At 39.3% G+C, this 23,090-nt stretch overlaps 2 protein-coding genes across 6 annotated transcripts in view; one reads left to right on the top strand and one right to left on the bottom strand.

Annotated features, from left to right (window-relative positions):
- The window catches only part of VRK2 (VRK serine/threonine kinase 2), a 37,061-nt gene extending 35,542 nt beyond the window's left edge, over nt 1–1,519 (top strand). For 2 of the 4 annotated variants that reach the window (XM_041417255.1, XM_041417258.1), the window contains one exon: nt 997–1,519. In XM_041417255.1, coding sequence (XP_041273189.1) covers nt 997–1,236 — 240 coding nt within the window. In that variant the 3' untranslated portion in view covers nt 1,237–1,519. The remainder of the gene's footprint in view (nt 1–996) is intronic. The other 2 variants (XM_041417257.1, XM_041417256.1) reach the window with 1 other exon arrangement.
- FANCL (FA complementation group L) lies at nt 680–22,370 on the bottom strand. Of its 2 annotated transcripts, XM_041417261.1 has the most exons (15): nt 22,277–22,370; nt 20,505–20,563; nt 19,447–19,507; nt 18,620–18,676; nt 16,810–16,907; nt 13,179–13,275; nt 10,487–10,561; nt 7,762–7,770; nt 4,923–5,073; nt 3,219–3,302; nt 3,056–3,101; nt 2,886–2,967; nt 2,004–2,120; nt 1,652–1,723; nt 680–1,332 (listed from the first exon to the last, which is right to left on the bottom strand). In XM_041417261.1, the coding sequence occupies exons 1-15, from the start codon at nt 22,367–22,369 to the stop codon at nt 1,297–1,299; spliced, it is 1,137 nt and encodes a 378-aa protein (XP_041273195.1). In that variant the 5' UTR covers nt 22,370; the 3' UTR covers nt 680–1,296. The 2 variants fall into 2 exon arrangements, with proteins under 2 accessions (XP_041273195.1, XP_041273193.1); XM_041417259.1 differs by lacking the exon at nt 7,762–7,770 and having other exon boundaries at nt 10,493–10,561.
- Nucleotides 22,371–23,090: the final 720 nt, after the last annotated feature.

Raw genomic sequence — 23,090 nt, 5'->3', positions numbered from 1 at the left:
TGTTTTGGCTGCTTGCAGGGGACATGGAGTCTGACAAGTCAAACACAACTGTGGAATAGGAAAACATTCCAGTGTTACTTCCTAGTCCTCAAATGTAAAGTTTTTTTGCAGAAAAGAGACCAGTCACTGGGCTGGTGGTTAGATGATATTTGTGTTTGGATTTAGTTTTTCTAATGGAAAAGCTGCTATTCCAATAGGATTAAAGGTGCTGTTTCTATGTACAACCATTCTGTGGTACTCAGTGAATATTCTGCATAATAGGGGGGACTTTAAATGGATGTCAGATAACATTTAAGCCATTCAAATGAGAAAGTGGAGACAGAAAAAAGGCAGGATTCGCTTAGCTTCATTTTGCAGAATTCCTCTCAAGTAATTCAGGAGCTTGGTAATGGAAAGCTCTGTAGGAAACCAAAGCTGTCCCTGGTGCTGAGGGGCATTTGAAAAGAGTCAAGTCTTGGCTAAGTGAGAAGTGGGATTGTGGTGTTTGGGAATCCCTTCCAGAGGTGGAGGCTGGCCAAGGACAGCATTGCTGCTGGAGATGTGGCACCCCTGGCCAGCCACAACCAGCCCCACTCTACAACTTTATGTTCCTTGTGGTGGGCAGAAGTTCAGCTTCACTGTGAAATGCAAAACTTACACAAATCAAACCAGCACCTTCACCCTTAAAATCATGTCTTGAGTTTCCAGGATAAACCTTTATTAGTAGGAACACAGCAGAGACTGAATATATTAAATGTTTTTGGACAAAAGTCAAAGGTTTTCAGCTGTAGACTTCAATAGTAAATATAGATGTCTCTTCAGGAGGTGTTTAACCATGCCTTATGTTACACATTTACCATACAATATCCATACAAGTGCAAATTCCAGAGGTAAGACTCTGTAAGAATTATAATACTTTCTCTAAATAACTTAAATACCTCAATGGCATCTCTGGTTTTTTGATTCACATCTGACTTCTTATTAGCTTTATAATCACAGCTTTGTTTTCCCCTGCAGGAAGACACTGCAAGAGAGCTGCCACCATTTGACCCCTACAGAATACTCTCAGAATTCCAAAAGAAACACAATCACCTTGTAACTCCAGCTCCTGCAGCAGCATCCCAGGCTGGTGCTGACACCACTCGTCCCTCTCTCTCTGCTGTGTTTAGGCTGGCATTTGCTGATCAAACCTACCCCTACACTGCAGCTGTTCTGGTGCTTCTGCTGCTCATTGCCCTGTCCTTGTATCTGCTTTGATGTTGTTGTTCCTGTGTCTTCAGTGGGAGTGCAGTGGTGCTCCCACCATGCAGCTTTTTCCTAGAGTTTCTTCATTGAAGATTTCAGTGTCAGCGGCTTGAAAAAGAAGTTTTTAAATAATCCTGTCAGTACACGCCTTGTACAGGCAAGTTCTCATCTGCATTCAATAGTTATGGATTCTCTGAACTATTTGTGTTGGCTTCTGTTATAAATGTTGGGATTCTTTTTGTTGCTCGTAACTGAACCTTTTGTTACGGCATTAAAAAAGTATCATTAAATACAATGGAGTGTGGTCTTTAATTTCTCTGGCATTAGTGTGGGACTGTCTTTATACTGTGTCAGAAAACCTTCAGTTAAACACTGACACATTTGCCTCTTCCACTCCAGTTCACTCCTACTCCTTGGATTTCCTTACCTTATTACAATAGGGACATTCACCAAAGATGACATTAAAACTCTGTCTGCTGGTAGGAAGGCCTTGTAGCCACTGCAACACAAGAAGCGGGTTAAAAGTCACATTGGTTTCATCTCCAATTTAAGAAACATCTATTAATTACCAGAGTTCAGCTGATGAACATCTGACAGGGTGCATGCAAAGTCAGCCTGTGGCTCCCTTTCCAAGAGAGCTCACGTAGGAATTGGGGGTGACAGGACAAGTGACTGCCACGATGTTCCTTATGGGCTCTTGCTTAATGCAGAATAAGTGGCCAGTGCTGGTTGTCCAGAACGTGCCAGCTCGTGGCAGATTGTGCCAGTGCTCACTGTACCTCATAGAGACAGGCCTGGTGGAAGGGCTGCCCACAGCGAGGATCGTCACACACGTGGTCGGGCGTGCTGCCGTCCAGCCGATAGGCGTAGCAGATCCCACAGTCCTTGGCAAAGTCCTGGAACACAACAGCACAGCTGAAAGGCAGGGCTGGGCTGCTCACACACAAACACCTTCACCTGTGGTTTTGCTTTTGCAGTTTTTGTTGGCTGGAATGACTACTTTTTGCATTTAAGACATACATGTTTATGTCACAATGGCTTAGAGTGACACTGGGTTCTAGGTGTGCAAGATTTGACTGGGTTGTATTTCATCCCTTACTGAATTACATCTCATTCAACAAGCATTTTCATACTTTTGGGCACTTTTTGTTTATTAACCACTATCACTTCTCATTATGATTTAACATTAGACACAGATCAGATCTTAATTTAGAAGCTTCCTGAGTGAAAGCAAAGCTCGTAATCCAATGTTAAAGCACTGTCAAAAATTAGTTCCCAGTTTGTTTGAAATGCGCCAGTATTTGGATGGCCTCTTGTCCCCTCTCCAGCTCCACCTAATTAGAACTGAAGTCATCAACATCCATAACAGAATGTTTGGATTTTCCTCATCTCATTAGCCACTCTGGAACATCCTCTTCCTTTTAATAGTGGAGCCTGTTATGAATGCCCTCACTGCTATGAAGGCCACAGGGAAGTGTGCACCTCTAATCAAAGGTTAACAAGCTCTGACAACTGTTGCTTGAAGTTCAGAAGTCCTTGTGACAATGAATTAATCCAATTACCTCTCCAAAGTCCCTGATTGTCCTTGGCTCTTACACAGTGACCATTTAAATGTGACTTATTCAGCAATAACGACTGATCGTTAACCAAAACCAACTTACGCTTTTTTCCAACACAGCACGAGATGGAAAATCAATTCCCAGGACCTCTCTCAAGTTCTGTAACAAACTGATTTCTGGATCCCTGTGGGTGGGAGAGGGGAGAGAAAAATCCACACGAGGAACTGCAAACACCATTTGGGTTTCCAGCCTGCTTTACGGGGGACACTCACCACAAGTGCATGTTGTTGTTGAGTTTAGTTCTCAGAGGGTTCACTTCTGCAAACAACAGACAGAAACATTGGCATCACCCCAGTGAGTCTCCCAGGCTCCAGGGAGGGATTGGGACCAGAGATCTGAGTTCAGAGGAGAAACCAGTGGAATTTGTTGCCTTACCATGATCTGCTCCAAGGAAATAACACTCCGGAAGCATGTTTGGATGGCGAGGATCTACCTCTATGTTCACTGAGACATTGTTCCCTGCAAGGAGAAAGCAAGGCCATGGGGAAGCTTTGCAAGGATTTGAAAAAGGAACCATTTTCAAAGGTAGTTTTAAATTGGTTATCTCAGGCTGGGTTTCATTAGGATAAATAATAACAAAGTTAGGAGGCATCCAAATGATTGTACAAAATGTCAGTATATATCAAATATTTACATTTTCACAAACTGTAATTAAAAATAGCAACTGATTAATAAAATCTGTCAGGCTTGTGTTTCTTTTAGACTTGGCTTAACCTTTACACTTATTCAGAAAGAAACATACTCAACCCAAGCTAGATGACAACAGCCATCCAGAATCTTGGTGAAACTTTAAAGGTAGAGACATGTGACTTACTAATTCATCTCCATATTTTATAGTCAAAAAGAGAAGTCCAAACCCAATATTAAGCAGCAGAAGTCAGTCCCCTCCCCAGCAAATTCCAGGACTGAGACAACAAGGCTGTATTTTTGAAACAGCAAATATTTGGCTTTACAAGACCCCCCACCATCCCTGGAAGGGCTCTGTTCCTCAGAGGGAAGCAGCTCAGTGGTGCTCTGGATCCAGCTCCAAAATATCACAGCAGAGCCTCTTCTGAACAAACCCAGGTAAAACCCAACCTGTTCTGTAATTAAAGCTGTGTTAAGCTTTCCATCCTGGAAGAGGTGGGAATGAATGAAATCAAAGTTCAGAGGTAGCTGAAGGTTCTCTGTGCCTGACAACAAAGGGCTCAAAGCCCCATCCCTCCTCTGCTCAGCTGCTCCAAGGCACTTTTTGAGGCTTTTCTTCCCTTTTCTTGGCCTGTGACAAAGGGCAGCAGGACCAGGACACAGCCCCCTGCCTGCACACAAAGTGGTGTCTGACCCACATCATTCCAACCACTTGCTGAACTTTTCCTGTCCTTCCCTCCACTCCCATGAAGCAGCTGCCCTCCTGCTCCTTCCTCCCTCCTTCTACAGCTGTCAGGGACAACGTGGGTCCTCTGTATTCTCACATTTCTACAATTTACTATTGGTGATGTGGATTTTATATAATTATAAAATTCCTCATCCTATGTATATTAAGACCTTAAAATGCCAGATATCAGCATGTAAACTGAGGTACATTTTCAGGTGTTGACAGGGAAGCCTCGTTTCTTCTCTTTTATTTCTGTCCTTTCCCCTTGCCTCCTTTAATCCCCTTTTTCCCCTTGGGCTGCACTCTAATATTCCCTTCCACTCCAGGATAGGATGAATCTAAAGTTTAAAACTGGAATTTGTGACTGAGGTAAGGGCTTCATCTAAGCTGCTTTTTTATAAATACTGATTTTTCTAGGGTTACCATGTAAGTGCTCAGCTGTTGACAGTTCCATGTTCATAATTCACAAATACACAAGGTTTTCCTGCAAAAATTTTAATTTATCTGACACCAGAAAGTTGTAATGAATTTCCCAAACAGGATCAGCATTCTGTTATGGAAAGTTATCTTTTTAATATGCAAAAGAGGAGTTCTGTCTTTGGTTTTAAGTGCTGCTCTTCCTTTCCCAAACCCAAAGAAGCACCATCTGATGAGACAAGCAAAACAAAACAGCTGCCTGAGTTTTACTTCTCAAATCCACTGTATCCCTTTAAATCTTTTCCTACCTATTGCAATTCTTCTGGTTGTAGCACTCCGTGTGGGATTTTCTGGCTCAAGCACCCATGTCTTCCCATCGATTTCATCAAGGGCATCCCAGAATTCCTTCAGCGACTCCAATGCTGCCAGGAACTGATTGTAAATGTCTGTTAAGGAGTTCTAAGAAACAAGAAATTCAAACAGATTTCATTGAGTTTCCACCACAGCCTGAAAGTATATTTAATAACCAATTTATTCATTTAAGGAGTGTTGAAATCCATGTGTGTGTTCCAGTGTATCGTGATAACATAAAACATGGAATATCACCTAACAACCTCATCATTGTCTCAGAATTGAGCAGTATGAAAACAGGTGCTTAAGATCAGCTTTCAAACCCTGTAAATAAGGCACAAAAAGGAGAAACCATCTAATAAGCAGAGGATTACACGTAGGGGATTTCAATATTTGAGAGTGGATTACACGGAATCAGAAATATCTTTCATTAGACAGGACAACATACAGGCCAGCAATGCAAAAGAAATCTTTTGAAATTATCAGTGGGCAAAAAGAAGTCACCATTCCCCTAGGAAAAGAGTTCTGCAAGAGGAGAAAACACTTGGTGGTCAAGGGAACCCTTTGCAGGTGCAGATGCCCATTGAGGGACAGATTTCAGATATCTTGAGGTTCAAAAGAAAAAGCAAATTAAACATTCTGTTCTCAGACAGGTATTTTTCTATGAATTAAACAAAATACAGAAGGAATGGTTTGCTTTAATCTGTAGTGATTATATTCTCCCTTTCTCACCTGGACTAAGAGCAGCAAGTTATCTGAGTGTTCTCAGATGAAGAAATAGAATTTTTCTACATAATAACTTTTTATATTTTGTGCATTGTATTTTAGAAAGAAACTGCGTAGCTTGGAAATAAAATGCTACATTTTTTCCTGCTGTTGTTAAATTATATTAAAATAGGAAAGCACCTAAGCAGAGAAGTGTGAATTCTGCCAATCTCAAAATGTAACGCTTATTATCTTTAAAAGCATTTTGTTACTTTTATAATACCTGAAGTGATATAATAGTGTCAGTCACTTAACCACATCTTAGAGTATAGTATCTTCATCTTAAGTACTATTATTTCCAGTATTTTAATAATTTTCACACAGTCCTGAAATGTGATCTTTTGTGCTCTGATGACACTTAAATTAATAGCATAATTTTCTGGTACTTGCAACAGTTGTTTCCATTTTGATTTTTTACATTTTTCTATATCACATACAGATAAATCCTCTAATAATCATTTTTATCTTTATCTTCCGGGAATTCAAAGGGTTTCACTAGAAAAAAGAAACATCAAGGGATTATAACCCACAGATAAGTTTTAAAATCCAATTAATTTTAATACTAATTGTAATTTTTCAATGATGTTCCTTAAAAAGGTAGTTAAATCTTTTTTTTTTTCTACACTGTTCATTTGATCTTATTTGCATGCTTCACTGAAGTTACCAGCTGTCTCCTGTTCTATACGTAAATGCATCTATAGCTATTTAAATACATCACCTGCTTGTCATGCAAACCATGAAAACTCCAAGATTCCTTTTTATTTGATTAACCAACTAATTTTTGGTCGCTGCCCAGCACTTTTAGAACAGGCTGAGATCACACTTTTCTTTGGTCTAAATTACACCAAGACCATTGTTAATAATGTCAAACAGCACAACTCTGTTTCATGGTCCCCCTGTACAAATGAATTAGAATGTGTGTGAAATATGTCAAAATTCCTTGGAAAACAAGACATTCCTCATTCAGACTGTCAGTGCCGCTCACCCTCGCTGTAGGAGCACTCCCAAAGCCAAACTGGTTCCTCCATCCTCCATAAACACACTGGCTTTGCTGGGTCCCAGGAACTGTGACCCCAATGTCACCTCTGTTGTAAGATCCATGAATCCCACATCCACTGACACCACTGACTCTGTCCAGGGAAAATCAGATACTCTGGACCTCTCCCTGTCTCCAAGGGGAACACGCCTTGTCTTTTACCAGGAAAGTATCATGTGATTTCTCAACCTTTTTATTTCCATTTCTATCCTCTGCACTCTCATCTCCCCTCATCACCAGGACCTCCTCATGCCAATTCCTTTCTTCCTTCAATTCAAACACTCTCCCAAGCCCACCCTTATTGCCCATACACCATTCCCTCCAATCAAAGGAATAAGAAAGAATGGGGGGAAAAAAAATCTCCCCCTACTCTTGGTTCTTATTTCTAGAGCCACAGAGGCTGGGGAGAATAAAGACAAAATATCAAGTCTGTGCCTGCCAAAAAGCCAATGAAGCCTTTCAGGAACTTCTAAGAAGTGCTGCAATCTATATGGCTGTTCTGCCAAATTTCAAGCATCTGCTCCAAATCCTGGATGAACTAAATAGTAATCAAATGGTAGTAAAAAAAGTTCCAATTAAGGTAAATACAGAACAATTAATAGCAAATTATTTTTCAAAACCAGATAAAAATGCAATCTTTATTCTGAGATTTTTTGGGTAAATTCTTCCTAACAAAAAATTTGCTTATCCAAAATTAAAACAATTGCAAAGCCCCCTAATAAGAAAGGTGAATTAGCCTAAAATATAGGTACCATTACCTCCTTGCCCTTCATAAATTTTTATTCATAAATAAAATACAATTTAATAAAGCAAACATTCATTAAATGGAAAAGGGGTCACCTAAAGAATTTATGATTCCTTAGATTTGTTTGGAAACAGTTTCTCATCAACAGCAGTTTAACAATTTCCCCTCTCCTTAACAGAAATCAAGCCAAGACACAAGCCTGAAATCTTTATAAAGTGTCTTGTCAACCATCTCCATTTTCTGCATTTACAGCTGGTGCCTGTGAAGTTCCTTTGCCAAGAAAAAGCACAATTACGATGCTTTTTAGTGTGTTTTCATCTAAATAACCCAGGAGTAATCTCATTCCCACCACTCCACCTTCTGCACCTTGCATTCCTGTTTCCTTGCTGGCTGCTGCACGACCTCATTAGTCATTAATTTCCACTCCTGTGACCTTCATGTAGCCAGCCAGGTGGGCAGTGGTCAGTCTGGAAACCTCACCCTGACGTGAGACACCCTGATTCTGCAGAGCTGCACTTCCAGCATGTGCTAAAACTGGAGACAGCACGTTTATCTGGTTCTTTAGAAAAAGGCTATAACAGAAATAAGTAGATGTTCTTGCACTTGTCATTGAGAAGCACTCTGCATTTATTTGGCACTTAGAGCAGGAGCAGCAGCAGCAGCATTGCCCTTGGTGCTGATTTCTTACTACTCTAAAACGTCTCCTCTGAGCCAGAATCCACTGGCTGTTGCTGCTCATGCTGTGAGACACCTGCACTGGCTACTGGGCTTGTCATGACGCACAAAACCCCACCATCTTCAGCTTGACATTGTGCAAGTTATAATTATTCATCCAAATGAATATGTCAGAGCAGCAGCAGCAGACCTCTCATCAGAGCAAAAGAAAAATACATCAAAACATTATCAACCCAGCAGGAAGACAGGGACCATAAGGAAAATTACCCATTTTTAATATGGATGCCATAAAGCCATGTCTATTATTATACGGAAGGAAAAAAAAAAAAAGAAGAAAAAAAAACCCAACAACCCCTCAAGTTTAAAATCCATGAGCCTGAAATAGGCAGCAGCACACACAGGGGGTGGGAAAGAAAAATCAATTACCTGCAATCTATTTATATTTTCTTTCATAGGAGTTTATATTCTAACGGTGCCATTGCACCAATTTAGGTAAGCCTTGTCAATTTATACTTCAAAGGCATAATATTAAAAGTTTAAGACCAATTGGTACCAAAACACCACGTTATTTCACTAGAGAAGAGGTGTAGCCTGTTCTTTTTCCCTTTTAGGAACCAAAATTTTCATGCACTTGAGTACCTGCTGAATTCTGCTGCCAGTGGTGCTGCAGCATTATCTAAGCTTAACCCGTATTTTATCACGGTGTGAGGGCTGCTCGCCGCAGTGATTCCCACACATTTGGAAAATAAACACAATTTACACAATTACCAAAGCCATTTGTCCCCACAAGTGTTGGGTTCATGTCACTCCCACACAAAAGGTCAATTTGCAAAAGCTGCCGTGCAGCTTAAAGCATTTCTCTGTGCTGTTATTTGGTTCAGGATTAGAGCAGGCTCTCTGCAGCTGGAATTAGTGTCTCATGATTTCAGAACAGGCTCTTCACTTACACACAACACCGTTTGCTCATGTTTTCAAATAGTCCCCAGGTAATTCTAACTGGAAAAAGATTTTAAGCATCAGAGTGTTGTATTTTTAACAGAGGACTTTTCCTTGGCTGGAGTGCCAGTGGATATCAGTATATCCACCCCCATTTTTCACTTGTCAAAGGCTGCTCCATGTCAGGTTTTTCCAGAACATTTTATTAAAACACGAGTCCATCTTTAAAATTACTAATAGTAAACACAGAGAGGCAGTCACTGTCAGGGATGTTTGAAATGTTGTTAATTTGAGGCAACATAAATTGCAAGGCTGTAAAATTAATAAAACACTGTTGAAAATATGTATTAAGTTTGAGGTTAAAAACAGCACTTCAAATCCTGGCCGGAGTGTAGGGACTCCAGTAAAATTCAAAGGAACAACATTTATTTAAACTGTTCCAAACCATATCAGAGAATCAAAATCTAAAACTACATAAATAAATACATTTTTCATTTGCAGTGGTTGATTCTTGCAGTTATTTTCTCTCAATATTGGTGAGTCTGAGGTGACAAACAGAACCTTGAGCTCTGCAGAAAAATTATATGCCCAGCTTAAACTCATCCTGCTGCAACCTCCCAGCCATGCTCCCTATGTAAGTTGTTATTTATTGCTAGGTGGAAAACCTTGTGAGAATTAAAATTATCAGCGCAATTATTTATGAAAAAAACTATTTTCCCAATTTAAATGAAATATCAATTATTTTCTACATATAATTAAAATTAACTTGCATCTGAGTGGACACATTGAAATTCATTTAATAAAGCACACATGCACTATTCAGGAAGAAAGGTACATGAAATAATGTGACAGACCCACTAAAGACAGTGTGGTTTTTCATAGCAGCAATATCAGTTAAACTAAGAAATTACAATTTCATTAAATACTTTCCTATATTGATTATAACTGGAAAAGTTATAAAACTCTAGAAGATAACAAACTGGAGAAAACTCTATAGGATAACCAACTCTTTTTCTCAATGTCTGTCAACTTCAGAGGGTGTTTCTTTTCTAGAAGACAATTTTTCTACATTTCACTTCCTTTTCACTTTCCCACCATAATTCCTAGACAATTTTCTGTCATATGAACAACTAAAAAAACCCCAACCAGTACATACAACATGCAAGATATATCTCATGGCAAGGAAGATACTTAAGGTACTGTGATAAGGAATATGGAATTCAGTGCTATTACATTTTCATGAGCATGTACAGAAATAAAATGCACACAGGGAGAAAAGCTGGAATTAAAAACCAAAGCCAACCCCTTGTTACCACCCCTCCATTGCATGTGTATTTTTATTTTAAAAAGCTGCCTAGTCCAGCAGTTACCTGTGGCATCCAGGAAACAGCAAATGGAACAGGAAAATCCACAAGGCAATCTGGTGGTTCTGTGGGATACTGAGGGAGGGAAAGAAAATTGTTTAGGTTTTTTTTCCTTAGTGATTTAAAGTCAGACTGATACTCAGCTGCCAAATTTGATAACAAAATATGAGCACTTCAAGCATCTTGAGAATTTGGCTCCGAGAGGAAGCAGTATGTAAAGCATTTTCAGGAATAGTTATGAATGTTAATTATCATTTAAAGAAGAAAGCTACATGTAAATGTTTTATATATCAGTATTTAGAAAATCACAATTTTCTGTGTTCAGTGGTCACAAAGCAACATTAAAGAAACCTTAAGAAACAAAGCATGAAATATTTTTTAAAATTTCCCCTCAATTATACATACCAGAAAGCAAAGTTTAAAAATCAAACAACCCTTCCATGAGTCAAGAGCTAATTTTTGTTTAAGCTGAACTATTTGTTCTGAATGGCAATATTTTGTTTTTTAAAACTGAAAGTAATGTAGAATACTTAACTATTTAAAAGGAGATGAGTGAACACAGACACAAAATGAAAAAAAAACCTCAATCCAAATTAAGGGATAACAATAAGAACAATTTGTAAAAGGCTACATAAAAAAAAAACAAAAAACCAAACTATAAAAGGTTTGATAACTCCATGACATCTTAGCTTATTACAGTTATAATCAAATGTGTGTGTCAGAAATCATCCTATTTTTCCTAGGCCAATTTAAGCAATTATTAAATACAATATTTATGTTGGTTTTCTGAGTATGCAGCTAACTTTATCTAGAGAAAGCATTTTCATAGCCCTTGCCAGATCATTCAGATAATTACCAAAGTGTCTTAATTACTACACATCAGGCAAATCCTTTCAGTGGCCTATTTGAAGCCTTGAGGTCTGAAATGCTCCTGCACTGATCTTAATCAAAGAAACAGCATAACAGAAATAAACATACTTTTATTAAAGCATGTTATCAAAAGAAATGCCTTCCCAAAAAACACTTCAGCCAAGTCTTCTCAAATTCAGTGTCTGTGTGTATGAAGGCAAATCAAATCCCCAGGTCACCAAAACAGTATTTCACACACAAATTTTGTCTAGCAAGTTTAGATGCCAGATATGGTTTAAAAAGGACAAGCAATTGATCCTTCATCATCAAAAACACTTGAAAACAACATGAAAAAAAAAGAAAAGAGGATGATTACTTATTAAAACAGACAAGTCTGATAATCTAATCTTTTTGTTATACACATCTTTAGTTGTTAGATGGTGCTTTTTCTGCTATGAGGAGTATTCAGCTATTTTATTACTATAAAAAACCCCATGAGTTTGTACAAGGACAGAAAATGGGAATCTCCATTCCCACAGGACAGTGCTAAGTTAAGGCTGAACTGAACCAGCCAATGCACCAGTGCCAGTTTGACCAAGGCAGCTGCTTGGGAAAAAAAAGGAATATTGCACTGTATTTTTTTCTGCATTTTTATATTTTCAAACAGTTAAAATACTTTACTTCTGTTGTCCTAAGAGCAAGAAAGCCTTAGGGCAACAGGTTGCACCAAATTCTAGTGCCACACAAAGCATATTTATCCCTTATAAACAACACAACCTGGTTCCTGCCCTTGCACAATAAATAGGCCATAATTGTACTTCCAGATGAATTTTTTTCCATCAGTGTATTTAATAATGGACTGACTAGCAAATTAATTAGGCACTCATTACTCTCTGCATGTAGGACAGTTTTACTCTTTCTAAAAATTCACTTGAGCAACACTCATTCCCAAACAGTATTTTTTCCCCTCCTTTTCCCTTTCAAAGGTAAAACTTGTTCATGTCATGTAAGACTAAAAAACTTTTCAAAAACCCTCCTGGTTTGTAAAGGAATACAGGATGCCTGTGAGGGTGGGATTTCATCCTACAATACCATGTCCCTTCCTCAGGTTTTCAAGATTATAACTTGAGATGATGGACCACAGATAGTCCCAAACAACATCATCCTGAGACTTTTAGATCCCTTTTTCCCCTGGACTGATTTTCTGAAGACAACAGTTATTGCCAGGCAATTGGCACCACACAGCCTGGATATTCACAGTCTCTGGTGAGAGATTTATGCCTTGAAATGAGACATTCTATGAAGAAACGTTGTAATTTGAGTTCAGTGATAAGTACCAGGAAGAATTAAATTTTTTCTGTTTCTGCAAATGCCATGGGTTTGATTTGCAAGTACTGTCAAAATGAGACATTTATTTAGACTAAAAAGAAATAATTTTTCTGACTTCAGTTTTTCATGAATCTTTACATCTCTGACTTTAACAGCAAGACTTGTTAATAACCAACCCAACATCCTCTAATTCTTGTTCTGTGCACAGTCTCTGGATGGAGTGATAATGAAGGAAATTCTCCCAGATGGCTTTGTCTGTAATCCAGTAAAATGAGTACAATATCAGAGTGTTTTTCATGTGATGCACAGATGCATCTTACAGATAACCATAATCCAATATTAATTTTAAATATAGTTAGTCTGAAAACTCAAGGGAAAAAAAAAATTAACTGACCTATTACCTTGCAGAACAGACACACCGGCAAACAAACCAACTCTCTAAAATCCTAATGAATTAAGAAAAATCGATATATTTCAAGGAAGCCTCAAGATATTTTGTCCCACATCAATTTACCTTTGCATTCAACTTGAGAGTGATGAGATGCTGTCGACCACAAGAGTCTTCAGCTTTTAACTTGACTGTGGTCAGCCCAGTGTCCACATAGGCCACTCTGGAAGAGAGAAGACAACTCTCAGAGCCCTGCAGTTTGAAAGGCCTGCAATACTCTGATTAGTCTGTTACAAATATTAATCAGAAGGAGTCCTATATGCCAAGCATTTCTGCTGCTGCAGATTTACTGCTGTTAATACACCAGCCTAGTGCTTAATGCAGTCATATATCTCTGGGTTATTTACAACGTGTGTCAGGGCTCACGCTGTGGTCAGTGAGCAGCGTGTTGCAGTTTTCCATCACCGGAACCTTTGACACACACAGCATGTTCCTGTCAGCCTCTGCTTATGTACACATTAAACTTCCTGTCAAATCTTTGATCCATTTCTGCAGTTTCTTACTCTATGAGACTTTTATGCTCTTGATTTGCTTTTCTCTTCAATGAAGTTCTCTTTTATTATCAATGCTATTATTGTGGGAAATTCAGTGCATATTGGTTCATATTCCAAAATTGATTTTCTGGAGAAAATAGTAGCTGAACAGGTACAAAATGAGTTATTTATGATGATTTGCCTTCATTTCATGACAGTTTTACACTGTATTCATGCACCCTAGCAAGCAGAAAGTACATTCTAAATGTGAAAAAGTTTTAAAAGTTCTGACTCTTTGCTTAAGATGTCACTGGTTTGTGTCTCCCACCACAATGAAGATGGACACAATTGTAAAATATATTGTTCTCTACAGCTAGATTCTGCTTACTAGCATCAACAATTGCCAAAAAGGTTCAAACATCCCCATATATTTACCAGTAAACTGGGCATGTGGATATTTTGGCATTTTTACTATGTCATTCCTGTGTAAAGATAAAAAGCAGTCCAAGATAATTGCACAACTTATCACCCAGACTGATGGAAAGGCCTAAAAGAGTTCAGAGAGAGCATCTGCTTGCTGGCCTAAGCAACATTTATTTTTTTTTTAAACCACAACATACTAGAAAAAGTCACATGGTTCTCTCAAGTGAAGCTGGCAACAGAGTTGTAGAGGCTTGTGGAAGAAAAGTAGATGTATACTGAAGGGTTGCACATCCCTAGGAAGGAAGTGAAAAGAAGACAATTGTCTACATAAATGAAATAGCCTCAATAGGAGGGAACTGAAAAATACTCATGGAGAAAGCAGCAGTAGTAGTAAAAAGGGAGAGAGAGATTATTTCATGTTTAATGCTGATTAATGCAATATTAAGGAGACCTGCAGATTTCTGGGAGTATTTCTCCACAACAGCTGAAAGAAACTCAAGTCTTGATAAAAGTGTAATTCAACTGGAGCCAGTTAAACTTTATATACTTCAAAGAATTAGAGGATTCTTCCTCTAACTGGGGAAAAAGAAGTCATTACTCCTGCTTTGTTCCAACTTTACCTCAAAAATGTATCAGAGTTCTACAAAGATGAGAAACTACCTCTATAGCACCCCTCCACCTGCTGCTTCCTGGGCTGGGGATTCCTAAAGCAGCAGCTAAGGCCCAGCATGGATACTGCAGTGAAAAATGCAGCAGGGTCCACACCAAAGCACAGCTGGTGCCTGCAGCATGTGCTGCAAAGAGCCACAGCAAAGGAAAACAAAAAATTAAAGGTATGTTACCAAGGTGTCTGGGATTTTACCTGTTCTGACAATCATCTTGTTTGGAACCACTTCAATCTTGATTTATAAGAAAAGTATGGATTCTTTTAGTTTAAAGTCACACTTTTTATATAAACACAAAGAATTGTGTACAAAGGTGATACTTCACTTCTACAGACTTTTATTCCTCTGTAGGCTCTGTCATTTTACCATTTTTTTCTTTAAAAAAAGAAAAAAAAAGGAAAAAAAAGGAATAAAAGGAATCAGCATAAAGATGGAAAGCCTCAGGTAAATCTCTGAAGTCCAGCATGACACACAAATGACTGAGAGCACAGGACCAGGCAGGATTCCCTGGAAATGGAGAAGGCAGAGGAGAAAATACTTTGTATTAAATAAATGGGAAAGTATCAAGCATAAGAGCTTTGAGATTTGAGAGAACATGGACTTAAGAGACACTGGCAACCCTTCTGAATCCCCATGAGGGTTATAAGAATCCTACAGGTGTTCTACAGTTGATGATTTGCCTTCCCAGGACACTGTCACTGACACAACCAGCTTGATTAAGGGAAAGTATTAGAAGAGCCTTTCCTATAACTTTACTTCTGCAGTAGTATCTGTCTTTCCCCCACTCAAATCTTTCAATCTTTCAGCTGGATTTGGGTGCAGACAGATTCCAGCACGACCCAAAGCTTGCTAGGAATGAGTAAATCTGGGGTACACAACAAGCAAGGGTTTTTTTCCTAAGAAAAATCCTTAAATAAAGCTCAAGGTGTGAGCAGTGATTGCCCCTCACCAAACACAGGCAGTTCTGCTGAAAGATCTTTGCAGGATGTTCTTAACTGCCATGCAAATAAAGCATCACCTACAACTCAAAATCAGCCTCAGTTAAAAGGCTTTCTTGGAGAGTCACTTCAGTGTTAAAAGCACTCTGAAATCAAAGGTGTGACTTGCTAATGGAGTACACATTGCCTGTCCAGGTTATTCTCCTTCCAAGTCAGAATAAACCTGATGTGATTCCCTATGTGCAGCATAGTCCTTTGATCAATGACCAACTTCTCCAACCCTTCTTCAAGATTTTGGGTGTTGTTTTTAGTTTTATTTTGGTTTTTTTTGGTTGGCGTTTTGGTTTTTTATCCATTTTGGCAGAACAAACATAATTGAAAATTTACTTCCCACGTGATTAAGAATTTTTACCTAATATTCTCAGGCTTGAGTGTGAAATTTGAGTATGGCACAATTACATATTAACAATGGCAACCACTGACAAAAACTTCAGCTGATTTCTCAAGGGTGTTTCAAATCTTTAAATAAAAATGGGTCTTGAAATTGCCATTTAGTGTTAATCACATGTTGTTTACCTATATAGAAATCAGGTGGGAAAACTCAAAACTCTTCTTACACCTAAAGCTTCTTTATTCCATTTAGCACAAGGTACACCTGTTAAAGTTTTGGGTTGAGAGCCTTTCACATTCTCCCCTCCACTTATGAATTTTTTTGGGTAGATTTACCTTTCTGTGGAACAAATAATAAATTCCTCTAAGAAGATCCTTGTGCTAAAAGAGCAGGTTCTTTAAAAATTATTATGCTAATTCTAAAAAAAGTATGAAATGTTTTTATGAAAGCATAAAGGTAAATGATGATCAACCATAATCTATAGGGTTAGTCACAACCAGCTGTAAAGAATAGGGAAAAAGAAAACTATAAATATGAACATTAAATATGTTTAATATACCAGTAGTTTATAGGTCAAAGAAGAAATGATTTCTTAGTAGTGTATCACCTTTTAGCTCAGTTGAGACAGAAAATATCCCTGCAGTTGATACAGGTTTGTTAGGTGTTTTTAATTTAAAACAAAGCCAAATCAGTTTCTGAATAGGGTAAATGAACAGAACAAGTACATTTGATATGTTCAGCTCACAAATACAAAAGAAGAACAGATATTCTAAAGATGATGTTTGTTAAGAACTAAAATAATCATACCTATTCCAGCCCAGTATTTCTAGATCTCTGACAAGACAGGAGTAGTATTCTGGAGGCCGTGGGATGTGCAGGTCTTGTGTGTTCTTTAAAGCAATTTCCTGTTTAAAAGAACATTAAAAACATCATTAAGAGCAATTTCAATATTTTTGCATCTATTTAGCCATGTGATTTTTGCAATTCATTCGGAAATATTAAGCTTATGTAAAATTAACTGTACACTGCATTTGTTTTGTTATAGCCTCCAGCTAAAGCAGACAAAGAAGCTGTTTGGTAAATTACTTCAGATACTGGTAATGAAAACATCTGCAATTTAAAAAAAAAAACCACAGATGTTGACAACGGAGTCTTCAGATGCAAATATCAAATGTGCTTCTTTTTCAGCTAATAAATTTGAAGTCAAGCATCTTGACTGAAAGAACATTTCAAAGGAAGGTTCTATTAAGCCCACAGCTGTCTCCTGGGCTCCACTGCCACAAAAGACAACACATCTATGATATTTCTTGTATTTTACATACATATATATATACACACATATAAACTTTACATAGCAATCAAAAAACAAAATCAGTTTCTCAATTTTAACATCACAGCATCCCTTGGAGTAAGTTTTGGTACAGACACTCATCAAGAATGTAGTAAGGTTTCAAAAAGAACTTTTTTATAAAAAGTTAATGTTACTGTGAAAAATAAGCCCTAACCAGGTGTTTCAGTTGTGTTGTGCTACTTGTCCTTTGAAAATGCATTTGAGTTAAAATTATGCTTACAAAACACATACATTTATGACATTTAGAATAAAAATATTAATAATTTAAAATAAAATGTATTTAAATGAAAATATAATTTATAAGACAAATTTAATAATCATTCCTGCCCAGGTCTCCTACACCATTGTCAGTGTTTTCATTCTCTGCAGTAACTGAGAATCACTATTTTGAATGAATTACACTTTCAGTGCATTCTCAGTTCCTGAGTGCTTGTGTATGTAGGCAAATAGATTGGAATAACTATTGTAAAGAACTGAGAATCACTATTTTGCTATTTTGAATGAATTACACTTTCAGTGCATTCTCATTTCCTGAGTGCTTGTGTACGTAGGAAATAGATTGGAATAACTATTGTAAAGCCTTCCAAAACAGACATTCTTATTCAGGCCTATTCCAAGCATAGCAGAGCAGCAGTGTAATGCCAGGAGGAATTTCTGCTGTGGTTTGGAAGAATACTTCCTGTGTTTTATTCCTAAAGTAAAGTAGGTTGGATGAAGTATTCATCAGCAAGAATGTCCATAGAATGTTTTACTAATAGATAAGAATTCCCAGTTACATGTTTATTAAAGGGTTTGCTACTCTTCAACCCCAGACCTGAAAAACTTTTAAAAGAAGAATAAACAGCAGCCTCTGAAATATTAGGGGGGGAGGAAAAAGCTTTCTGCATTTATTTGTCAAATTGTTAATCAGGCGAAAGCACCTTCAGCAATCCACTGACTGTATAGCCCATTGTATAATTAGAAGCCTGCTTTACCACCCAGACAATAACAGGAATTCCAAGAAAATCACTGTAGAGAGGATGGCTCTACACTGAGATCCCTTGCTGAGATTTTAAATTTTCTATAGCACTCTAACTTCCAAAGAATACAGTCACTTAAAATCCTAAAGGATATTTATATTACATGAACAGCATATATACAAAATCACCTCTTCCAAAAATAAAAAAAGAGCTATATATCTATGGGACAGTAATCTGTAAAACACTGAAAGTGAAACCCAAAGCTCTAAGAGCACCCCATGTCCCACACACATTTTCTGCCACTCACCAAAACAGTTTTCAGCTCCACCATAAAGCTGACAAGATCTGGGCAGCTGTGCAGCCTCTGGAGGAAAGAGAGGATTAGTTAATTTTCTGCAACTTCTGGTGGTTCAGCCCAACTGTTTTTCTGGTATTGTCAAACCAAACACAAAAAAAGACCAAGTGTATACCACATGTTTAAATTCTCCAATTACAGAAGAGAAGTTCCAGGAAACTTTACTGAGAATGAAACACCCCCTGGCATCACTCATTTATGTATTTATTGAAACCACGTCCATGAGATACAGTGTCTCAAGCAGCACCTGTGGCAAAGGCTCCTTCTTGGAAACAAAGTATTCTTTGGGACTCAGAGGCTGCTGTATCCTCACTCCAAAGCTTCCTTTGGGTACTGAGATGTAATTTAGATCCCGAGAATGAACTGAGTATAATATTAATAATTAATGTGAATTCTCTCCTTTGCATTGTGAACAATTTGTAAAAAAAGTAAATACATTTAAAAAAAGACAAAATCTGTGCTAATTGAGAGAGTAAAGAAAAATTCCAGAAATATGTCATCAGTCATTTCTTAAAAATTGTTCTAGCCTGATCTCAAAAAAAAAAAAAGAATAAAAGTTGAATAAAAATAAATATTTACTAAATTCCATCCATTTCTCATTGCAGTTACTTGTAAATCTTCAGGCATTTAAAAACAAATCTTGGCTCTACAAGGAAAGGAAGGTTCTTTAACCCTTTTAGAACAGGCATATGAGGACAAGATGTCAAAAAATCATTATAAACAAAGATTTAAGACTGTTTAATGATAATATTTAAATAAGTGGTTTTAAACTTGTATACCTGCTTTAAAATGTGCTGATACCCATGCAGGATCTTCTTCAGACGCCAGCTGCACTCTATCCTACACAAACAGAGTTTTGTACACATTTCAAACTCACACTACATGATTTTTCAGAGAGCAGAAAGCCTTCTACACACAACAGCTTTTCTTAGAAGAAAACAAAGGAAGGAAACAATACTTCAGAACTGCTTTGAGTTTTGTGCTCCCAGTTACTTAAAACTTCCAAATGTCACCATGCCAAAGCCCATTAAAAATTAAGCATCAACCTGCAAAAGCCTGCTCTGTGCCGAAAACAACAACATCATTCTTGTGAGTGCAACTTCATAAAATACACTAATATTTAAAAGTGATAACCTGAAAATGTCAAAGTTACCTGTAATGCAGTTTTAATTACCCAGCCCAGGATGTAATAAAGCTATGGAATGCCACATCTGCTCCCAGTTTGGAGCGGGCTGGCCTGGGCAGAACTGTGGAATACGAAGTTAAAGGCTCATCCATGTATTTGTGGATTAGCCTCTTTCACCCCACTTCCCACAGACTGCTGGGATAAACACAGAAATAAGAACAGAGCTTTTAAAGAAAGTTGGGTCATACCAATTAATACATAGAAACAGCAAACAGAAAACGAAGTTAAAAAGCTCTGTTAACCATCATTGCTTAAATTACTTACATAATTGCTTAAATTTACAACTTTGCACTGAATTTGCTGTTTCCCAAATGGTGACATAGAAATGATCTATAAATACAAATTATATAAAAAAATATAATTTTTCCCAAGTACATTGCTTCATATATGTAAATACAACCAATTAATTACAACATGTTTCAAAGTTAATTAACAACAAAATATTTTGATATAGGCAATGCTTATTGTCAGCATTTATTAACACTGATGCTGTGCAATTTTGTTGCAAGGTTAAGCTGAAACCAGTGAGAATTAATTAATAACAGCGATATTGGAAAAAAAGAATAATTCATTTTAATATCCATTATTGCTTTTATCAAAATTAACTTTGTTACATCACATTTAGAAATTGCTACCATAAAAGTCTCTTACCTGGCATTTTTCAATTGCAAATCCACTGGCAGCAGTATCCTGATGTGGAAGTTTCTACCCTTGAAAAGAAATATTTAGTTAATAGGAAGGTCAGAAAAGAAAAATATTAGACACTTGTGGGAATGATTCCCCATCAGATCAGCTACTAAGAAAGAAACTTTGTCTTTTCTGTCTTTCAGGAATATTATTCAGAATCTCTTTCCTTAGGGATAAAAAGCAGTATGAGTGACAGGAACAAATAATGTTGATTTTAATTCTAAAGCTGAAGTACTCTTAACCTTTAATTCACAATAATCTGGAAAAACTCTTCAGTACATCACATTTCATAAAGCAAACATAACACCTTTCAGGAGAAAAATAAACCTTATCCAAATCTGGACAAGACAAAAACATATAATTTAATCCAAATCATGCTACTGTACATGAAAGTTTGTCTTCAACTCCTGTAAAAGACAAAACAGATGCTTATCATAAAAGTAACTACACTAAAAAGAACCTTGGGCACTGATCCACAGCACATTCCAGCAGAGTTTTACAAACTGTAAACAAAAGCAGCCCCAAGTATATAATTTTTTTTTTTCCTGTTAGTACAATCCACATGGGGCAGCTTCTAAATCCTCCGACTTGAATTTTCAGTCCTTACTGATGTTCTCCTACTACTTTCTTATGGGATGATCAAAATAAAGCTGAAATAAAGAAAGTTGGTGAAGCCTCGAAGCAAAGGGGGCAGATAACTGATCTTAAAACTTTTATTCCAGACCCTACCCCAGCTGAGGACACCTTGCTGTTGGGAGCACTGGGTCATGGACATACTGGAGTTAATCCAGGGAGGAGCTCTGAAGGTGACCAAGAGCTCAAGCCAAGAGAGCCTGAGGGAGCTTGGACTATTTAGCCTGGAGAAAAGAGGGATCATGGAAGACTAAAGGTACAGCCATATCTGAGTGACACAGTGACAGGAATACAGGAAACATCACCTAAATTGAATGAAAAAAAAACAACTTTAAATAGTTAAGGGGGGATCAGAAACTGGAACAAGCCATCTAAGAGGCTGCACACTCTTGGTCGAGATAGTCAAAACCCAGCTGCAAATGGTCTAAAGCAACTACTTAAGGCAGAGGACCTCCAGAGGTTCCTTTCAATATCAACATCAACTACATTTTCGACAATGCTAGCGGACAGAGCCCATGTCTTTTGCCATCTGCTTAGAGGAGTAAAGCCTCATGCTATTTCTAAATTAAAATACACCCGTTCAGAGCTCTGTGTATGCGATATTTTAAGGAGCCCCAGCTGCTGCCGGCGAAGGCAAAGCCGGGCTGGGAGCGCGCCTCTCCCGCTCCTCAGGCGCTGTTCTGCCCCTGCTCCCGAAGGGCAGCCGCTTACAGCCGAAGCCTCAAAAGTAAATGAAAGGAAAACACCCACCATCAGTCATTTATGTCAACTTTTACCACAGGCCGTGAACGCACACTCAGCCTTGCCCCAAAACCACATTTGTCAGCACAGCTAACCCAGCCCAGAAGGCAGCAGGAAGCCATTCCCTGAGCAAACCCGCGGGACGGCGGCGGGATCCCTCAGGGCAGGGAAACGGCATTCCCCAGTTCACATTCCCGGTGGCTCAGGCAGGAACCCCGGCAGGGCGGGAAGCGCTTCCCCCTCAGAGCCAGGCGCGGCACGGCGGGAAGCGGTCTCCCTCCCCAGACCCGGCAGGGCGGGAAGCTCTCCCCCTCCGCCTAGGAGTAAGGTGCACCGGCCAAGCGGCGCCCGGGCCGCGGTACCTGGGCAGTGACAAAGCCCTCGTAGGCGGTGCCGCGGCGGTCCTGCGGCAGCAGCAGCGGGCATTGCCGGAGCAGAGCCCGCGCCCCCGCCATGTTCCCGCCCGCCGCCGCCGCCGCCGTTCGAACGCGAGGCCCCGCCCCCGCCGGCGGGCGGCGCACGCGCCTGAGGGGAAGGAAGGGAGGGGCGGGCTCGTGAGGGGCGGCGCGCGCGCACCTGAGGAGAGGCGCGTGCCGCTGAGGGGGAGGGTACCCGAGGAGAGGCGCGCACCTGAGGGGACGAGCGTGTCACTGAGGGGAGGAGCGCACCTGAGAGGAGGATTGCGTCGCTGAGGGGAGCACAGCTGAGGAGGGGGGAGCGTACCTGAGGGGGGAGGTGCGTGTCACTGAGGGGAGCGCACTGAGGGGGGAGCACACCTGAGGGGAGGGTTGTGTCCCTGAGGGGAATACGCTCACCTGAGGGGGAGCATACCTGAAGTGAGGGTTGTGTCGCTGAAGGGAGTACACCTGAGGAGCGGGAATCTCACCTGAGGGGGGAGAACACCTGAGGAGCGGGAATCTCACTGAGGGGGGAGCACACCTGAGGTGAGGGTTGTGTCGCTAAAGGGAGCACACCTGAGGAGGGAGAAGCGCACCTGAGTGGAGGACTGCACTCGAGGGGTGAGGTTCGCACTGAGGGGAGCGCACCTGTAGAGAGGCGAACACCTGAGGGGAGAAGCGCACCGCGCTGAGGGATGAGCACCCTCAGGGAAATCGCGTCCCGAGGGCGGGAAACCCTGAGGGGAAGCCCCCGCGGCTTCCAGAGCTCCTGAAGGGC

Source organism: Onychostruthus taczanowskii, unplaced genomic scaffold, assembly GCF_017590055.1.
Source record: "Onychostruthus taczanowskii isolate IOZ18803 unplaced genomic scaffold, ASM1759005v1 scaffold55, whole genome shotgun sequence".
Taxonomy (NCBI): Eukaryota; Metazoa; Chordata; class Aves; order Passeriformes; family Passeridae; genus Onychostruthus; species Onychostruthus taczanowskii.
The sequence above is the reverse complement of the archived record's forward strand: the minus strand, read 5'-3'. Positions and strand labels throughout refer to the sequence as shown.